The 6,969-nt window shown below is 47.5% G+C and overlaps 1 protein-coding gene across 1 annotated transcript in view; it reads left to right on the top strand.

The window, feature by feature from the left end:
- LOC104413484 (chromosome unknown open reading frame, human C16orf59) overlaps positions 1 to 5,803 on the top strand; it is a gene marked incomplete at its 5' end in the record, with an annotated part of 8,470 nt that extends 2,667 nt beyond the window's left edge. The window contains 3 exons of the mRNA XM_010024487.1: positions 2,790 to 2,891; positions 3,285 to 3,496; positions 5,657 to 5,803. Of these exons, the coding sequence (XP_010022789.1) occupies positions 2,790 to 2,891; positions 3,285 to 3,496; positions 5,657 to 5,803 (461 nt within the window). The remainder of the gene's footprint in view (positions 1 to 2,789; positions 2,892 to 3,284; positions 3,497 to 5,656) is intronic.
- Positions 5,804 to 6,969: the final 1,166 nt, after the last annotated feature.

Raw genomic sequence — 6,969 nt, forward strand, 5'->3', positions numbered from 1 at the left:
GCTGATGAACTCTCCTAAATGGAACCAATTACGATTTTGCTGCATCGGTGGAATGTGAACTCAAAGCATATCATTAATTCTTTTGTATCACCCTACCTATGTTTTTATCCCATAGGCAATAACAAAGCTTCCCTTCCTTCTTGAGGGGTAAGTCATCAGCATTTCTGTACATATATTCTGTAAGTAAGTGTGTGCAAAAAGAAAAGCAGACAGGACAAATTCTCGCCCTAGCTTTTCCCATAGTGATTCCTTAATATTCCTCAAGACTTTCCTCTAAACCTTTTTTTGTTTTTGGACAAAGTTTGGCAAGTAACATGACAGCTTTATGGTTTTGCACCCATAAAGCCTGATAACTTCCTGCACCAGTGGTGCAGGTGTCACCACCACCAGTGGCGCAGGTGGTTGGGTTTCTGGCAAACCCAGTGCTCTAGTCCATTCTCCAGCCCTCTGGAAGGGTTTCTCACCAATGCGTTTGGGAAATTTTGCCATAATTCAGCAGATACCTCATCATGTAATTTGTCCACATGATAAGTTTAAACCCTCTGTTAAATCCGGCTGTAGCTCCTTGTGCTAGCCTCAGGAATTTCTCCTCCTCTTGGGAGCTGTCATTTATCAAACACCAATTTGTTAGTTACCCTCAGTGGGTTGCAGAGACTTCATTCCCTTAATTTTCGCTTGTAAATTGAGCCTTTTGGCATCCTAATCACTCTGGTGTAATTTTACACTCTTCACTATTACTTTCAACCTGGTGACAGATTGAAAATAACCTTTGCTCTGCAGATCCCTTTATAGCGGGAACACATCTTGCCTGGTAACTGCTTTTCTGTTCCCTTAACCTTGCTATATCTTTGCATAATGTGTTTCTGAAAACTGCAGTTTCTATCATGATTGAAAAGATCTATTTGGCTAGAGAGGAGACACACACACTTGGGTTAGACAGTCATGCACTGCATAACTATTTTAAGCTTCCTCATGATGGTTCTTGCTTGTTGCAGCAGGTTTTGGGAAGCTGGCTCTTTAAAGTCCCTTATCATGGAGAAGAGACTGAGATGAGCTCTTAGGCAGAAGTTCTTCCCTGTGAGGGTGCTGAGGCGCTGGCACAGGTTGCCCAGAGAAGCTGTGTCTGCCCCATCCCTGGCAGTGTTCAAGGCCAGCTTTGATGGGGCTTGGAGCAACGTGATCTAGTGGAAGGTGTCCCTGCCCATGGCAGGGGGTTGGAACTAGATGAGCTTTAAGGTCCCTTCCAACCCAAACCAGTCTGGGATTCTGTGTTGAAGTCTGTAACCGAAAAACACCTCTCCAGTAATGCTATGATTTGTGTAACACTTCTTATTTAAAACCTGGACTCTGATGAAGTCCTGGCCAGCTTACTCGTGATACTGTCCACAAACCAGTATGTTTTGCACACCTGTTACTGATGCACTGCTGTCATGCTTCTTGCCAAATGCACCACTTTGTCAAAAACGAAAAAAGGATTAGAGGAGAGTCTTGAGGAAGTTTGGAATCCCTGTGGGAAAAGCTAGGGTGAGAATTTGTCCCGTCTGCTCTTTTTTTTGCATACACTTACTTAGAGAATATATGTACAGAAATGTTGATGACTTGCCCCTCAAGAAAGGAAGGGGAGATTTGTTGTTTCCTATGGGGTAAAAACGTAGGGCAGTACAGAACAATTGACATGTGCTTTATAGAACTGTGTTGTCTCTTTTCTGACGGCTGTAGATTCTTCCCCTCGAAACAAGCTGAGAGAAACAAAGGTGTTTTGCAGTATCTGTTGCTTTCTACATGTTTTCCTTGTGGACTTAACACCAGCAGTCAAAAATGAGGGGAAAATGGCTAGTTAATAACTGTAAAAGAGAGGGGGAGGAAGATGCTTCTATCTGAAGTGATGCTGGTGTGTTATGGAATGTCGTATGATGTGTCACAGCTGAGTGTGAGCACACTGGTACAGTAGATCGTAACTCCTCCACCTCCCGCCCCTTTTGAATTTTCAGGGCATGGGAGAGATGTTGTCTCTGCCAAACAAGTGCAGATGCAGCAGCTGCAAGGAACCGCTTCATAGAGAGGATCCAGACAACAGTATCCTTTCTCAGATCCCAACCCCTTCCACAAGCATGGGGTGTGGTACAGCAGCACCAGTGCAATTGCTGTAGTGTGCTCCCATCTGGAGAGTTAATGTCTGCAATAACAGGAGTTCAGAATGAGTTTCTACAAAGTGTTTGGGTTTATTTTTTCAGTAGTGTCGCTCTTGAACACTCATAAATCTTTGGCTCCGAACAAGGCCACAAGGCCATCATGCCATGCAGAGCTCTGGCATCTCACCTTCCCCCTGCAATGCCACTGCACAGGCTGCTTGCCCTCTGCCCCTAACTCCAGCTAGCCTGGCCCTGGGCTCACAGTAGTGCACAGAGATGGTGCTGTGAAACCTTCCTTAAGCTGCTTTTGTTTGAGTTCTGTTCACCAAGACCAGCCTTCAGTCCTGGAGAGATAGAGGAGGAGTTAAAGGTCCTCCAGGATGTCCCCTCTCTTCTGAGCCAGCATGTGGAAGCTGAGCTTACAGGTAAGGATTAAAAAAAGGGGGGTGAAGGGGGCAGAAGGTGGAATAAGGATGACTTAAGTGGGTTCCAGTCCCATGTATCTTGTGTTCTTGGCATGTGCTGGACACGAGGGACAGGAACATTCTCTGCCTAAAATGAGGGCTGGTGAATCCAAGGCCACTCTAGAAACTGGTATTCAGGGAGGAAGGTTTCAGTATACTCATGCCTGCTGGTTTTCCTCTGCTGCTCTTCCAGACCATCCCACCTTGCAAAGAGAGTATGAAAGCCTTCTAACCTTGGAGGGTTTGCAAAGCACAGTTTCCCAGTGCCTGCATAAGCTGCAGCTCCTGCGAGCAGGTGAGCCAGAGCTTATTCTTGTAGTGGGGTGTGAATGTGGGCAGCTGTGCTTGAGCAAGACTTTGCCATCTGTGCACACAACATAAGTTTTCTCCTGGTTATCGTAAATGGAAACGTAGCATGTAAAATTCGCTGGTGGCAAAGCTGTTTGCCCCATCTGTGTGCAGGTGAGGTTTGGGACTTATCTGTAATTCAGGAGGGCTGGTGAGGGAGCTGTTGGGAGGTGGGAGGTTGCATGCCATAGCTTCGAATGTCCCGATTGTGCTGTTCGAGGAACTCACCCTAACTAAAACAATGTCAGTCATTCATTTCTAGGAACAGTAATGACAAATTCTACAAGTACAGGTTTAACTTGTCCCTTTCTGCCTCCTGCCAACTCTTCCACCCTGGCAGGTGTGGAGGCCCAGAGAAGGCTGCATCCAGACTGTGCTGGGGACGGAGGAAGCTGCTCTCCAGCCTGTGTTCCTTCCAGAGGACAGATGCGTGACAGTGCAAGCATGCTGGCTGTGCCTCTCCTTTGTTACTCCAGTTTCCAGGAGCTGAGGGACCTGTTTGCCTTGAAGCTTCAAGTGTCAATGCTGTACCAAGAAATCGCCTTACAAAAGGTGAGTCTTTAAAAGGGTTTGTGCTCAGGTGTAGGGGAAAGAAAAGGGCAGTTATGGGACAACAGCTGGCATATGGGGTCTTGATGGGGGAGCAGCAGGGCAGCAAGTGCTCCCAGTGATGTTTCTATATTTATGCCTCATGTCAAGTCCCATCAGTGCTCTGCTTGCCTTGTGAATGGTATTTTGCAGTTAAGGCCAGAGCAAAGGCCTTTAAGTGTCTGGCCCTCTCCTGATAAGATACTCTTTTTTTTTTTTTTTTTTTTTTTTTTTTATTTAGCTGCTCTGAAAGAGTTTGGCAGTGGAGAATGGTTTTGGTAATACCTAAAGACCCCCTTTGGCAGCCCTTACAGTCCCATTAAGGCACCTGCTGGCATTCGGTCCTGAGTGACCTCCAGCTAGTGAACTCCTCTACTGTCTGTTCCTTTCCTTTTAAGCCTCAACCACTGTGCTGCTAATTGGGGTTTTACTATTCTGAGGCTGCCTGTAGGAACATGGTGGGAGGTCAGTCTCTCCACCAGCCTGAGCAGAGCAGCAGCAAAGGGCAGAGAAGAGCAGTGAAATCACATCTGCTCCTTTGACCTAAGCTTTGCCATTGACCTGAATGATGGAGACTTTGGAAAAGTAATTTCTTGTAAGACAGGGATGAGGTACTCATAACTGGCCATACTTCTCCTGGCTGAAGATAAATCACTTGCCTGTCTTCTTAGCACTATAATCCTGAATTATGGGTAATGAGGGTTTGATTTTTTTATCTGCCCAGAATGAAGTAGTGACTTGCTGCCTGCTGCTCTGTTGACTAACTCAATTCCCTCTGCACATGTCTCTAAATCTGTGCTTTTAGCTGCGTGAGCTCTAGGTATCTGGAGCAGCTGTGTGCAGGATAAGTGAAATTCTTGGGACAGGTGAAGTGAATGGACTTGGTACAAGATAAAGACCTTGGGAAAGGATGTACGTACATACTTCTGGGTCAAGTCTGTCCATTGCCTTTTTTGTGGAGAAGTGCCAAGAATCATAGAAATTCCCGGTAGCTCTTAGCCTGTCTTTGGTAAAGGCCTCTTTTCTTACACATCAGGAGCAGAGCAGGCAGATGGAAAAGAGAAGGGTCTCTCTCTAGGATAGAACAACACTGTAGTGCTCCTTCATGTGCCAGTTTTCCCCTTAGGTAGCTTTCATGTCTGCAGCTCTTAAGTCTTACCAGAGATGAGCAACTGTGTCCTGTTTCCCTGTGCAGAGATTTATAGACAACATGAAAGGGAACCCCCTGCAGATCCCCTGTACTCTGTTCTATTTGGGTCTTCCTTTGTTTCTACCCCTGAAAAACGTTTTCAGGGAGGTGACTGACACCTGCAGTTCATTGTCCATACTTCTGTAGGGCAGTGTGCTCAGCAGGCTGTGTGGGTTTTAATGTGCAGACTGCTCAGACTTCATTAGCTGATGTCATCTGAAAAACATATCCCAGGTAAAATGTCTTTCTGAGCAGTCATTCAAGAGTGGGGCACTAAAGGTTAACTTGTGTCCTTTGATTGGAAGTTGACCTGTGCCTAAGCTGTCAGTCACAGTCAGAATCCCAGAGCTTTGAGCTTAATGACGCTGCAGCAGGGCAGTGGGTTGTCTGGCAGCATGGATTGGGATCATGAGCAAGGCTTAATAAACCAGAGGCCAGGTTGGGAATGTTGGGCAGCTTTAGCATCCCTGCGCTGCTGAGGAGGAGTGCAGCTTTGTTCTGTTTGGGCTGGAGTTGGCCGCTTGCCTGTGTTGTGGATTAATGTGGCCCAACTGGGAGGTGACAGGAGTGAAGGGCTGAACGTCTCATTGGGCAAGTGCTTCACTGTGTGGTTGCAGAGCTCCTGAATCAACATCAGCTTCAGCTTCCTGCAGGATGCTGATCTTATTCCAGTACCAGGCCAGTTCTGCAGCAGTGGAAAAGCCACCACCATTTATCTCTGCTCTGGGAACACTGGGTGGCTGCTGCTGTACTTCATGAGTAGAGGATGAACAACTCTGCCTTTGTTAAATATTACAAAAGAGAGCACCTGCCCATCAATCAGCATGTTATTAGTCACGCTGCCCTGGTTAGGTACCACTTGTAATGCAGCCATCTCTCTTCATGGCATCTCAAAAGTGTGTGCCGGCTCTGGTGATGTGTCTCCTTTGCTCTAGGTCATGATGGCAGAACTACTGCCTGTCCTGGAGGCCAGGCCCTGCCTGGAGACCTCTGCAGCGCAGCTCTATCGGGCCATGTACACGCAGCTCTGTGAGGGAGGCAAGAGATTTCCTGTGCTGGTGCGGGACGAGCTGGCAGACTGAGCCCGTGGGAACCTCCTCCTGGCTGTTCACGTAACCACAGACAGTTTTAAGCAATAAATGTTTTCTGTTAACTTTTCTATTCTGCTTGTTTGTCCAACTGATTTCCAGGGGTTTGTTTTTCTTTTGTGGGTTTGTTGGGTTTGGGTCTTGTTTAGTTGGTTGTTTTTTCATTTTGTATCACTTTTATGACTGCTAACTCCGAGGCTTTGTGAAGCCCCTTCAGGGCTTCTGAGACGTTTGTTGTGGCTTTTTTTCCAAGGTCTGTCTCTCTTTCTAGCTGTAGATTCTTGACTGCCTGAGTCAGGACACCAGGCCTCTATATGCAGACAGTGTAGCAGGCAATAAAATATGATTTATATAGATCAGATAGCCACAGTCTGGTGGGACACAGCCTTCCTGCATCTGAAAATCCAGAGAACCTGCGCTGCTGCTTTCCTATTACTCTGATCACCACTTGGCATATAACCAGTATTATAATGGTCACTGGCTAGTATTCCAGAGTCTAGAGGACGCCACAGAGATGCTGCAAGGGTTGGAGCAGCTCTGCTCTGGAGCCAGGCTGAGAGAGCTGGGCTGGTTCAGCCTGGAGAAGAGAAGGCTCTTTAAGGGGAGACCTTAGAGCAGCTCCAGTGCCTAAAGGGGCTGCAGGAAATGTGGAGAGGGGCTTCAGACAAGGGCCTGTAGGGACAGGACAAGGGGGAATGGCTTTAACCTGACAGAGGGGAGATTGAGATGAGCTCTTAGGCAGAAGCTCTTCCCTGTGAGGGTGCTGAGGCGCTGGCACAGGTTGCCCAGAGAAGCTGTGGCTGCCCCATCCCTGGCAGTGTTCAAGGCCAGGTTGGACACAGGGGCTTGGAGCAACCTGCTCTAGTGGAAGGTGTCCCTGCCCATGACAGGGGGTTGGAACTAGATGAGCTTTAAGGTTCCTCCAACCCAACCTGTTGTGTGTGATTCTGTTACCCATTCTAAATCAGGCTGATGAAGCAGCCCAGTAGATGGCACCCAGCCCTTTCTGTTTCTGCTGAACCAAGCCAGGAGCTGTTGTTGGAGCTGCCTCCCAAGGGACCATCTTGTGTCCTGCCTGTGGAAAGCTCAGATCCGGTGGCACTTCTGACCTTGTCACCATGGGAAAATTCCAGCTTTGGTTCTTCTGCACCTTAGGTTTT

The sequence above is a fragment of the Nestor notabilis genome, unplaced genomic scaffold (assembly GCF_000696875.1).
Source record: "Nestor notabilis isolate BGI_N333 unplaced genomic scaffold, ASM69687v1 scaffold15561, whole genome shotgun sequence".
Lineage (NCBI taxonomy): Eukaryota > Metazoa > Chordata > Aves > Psittaciformes > Psittacidae > Nestor > Nestor notabilis.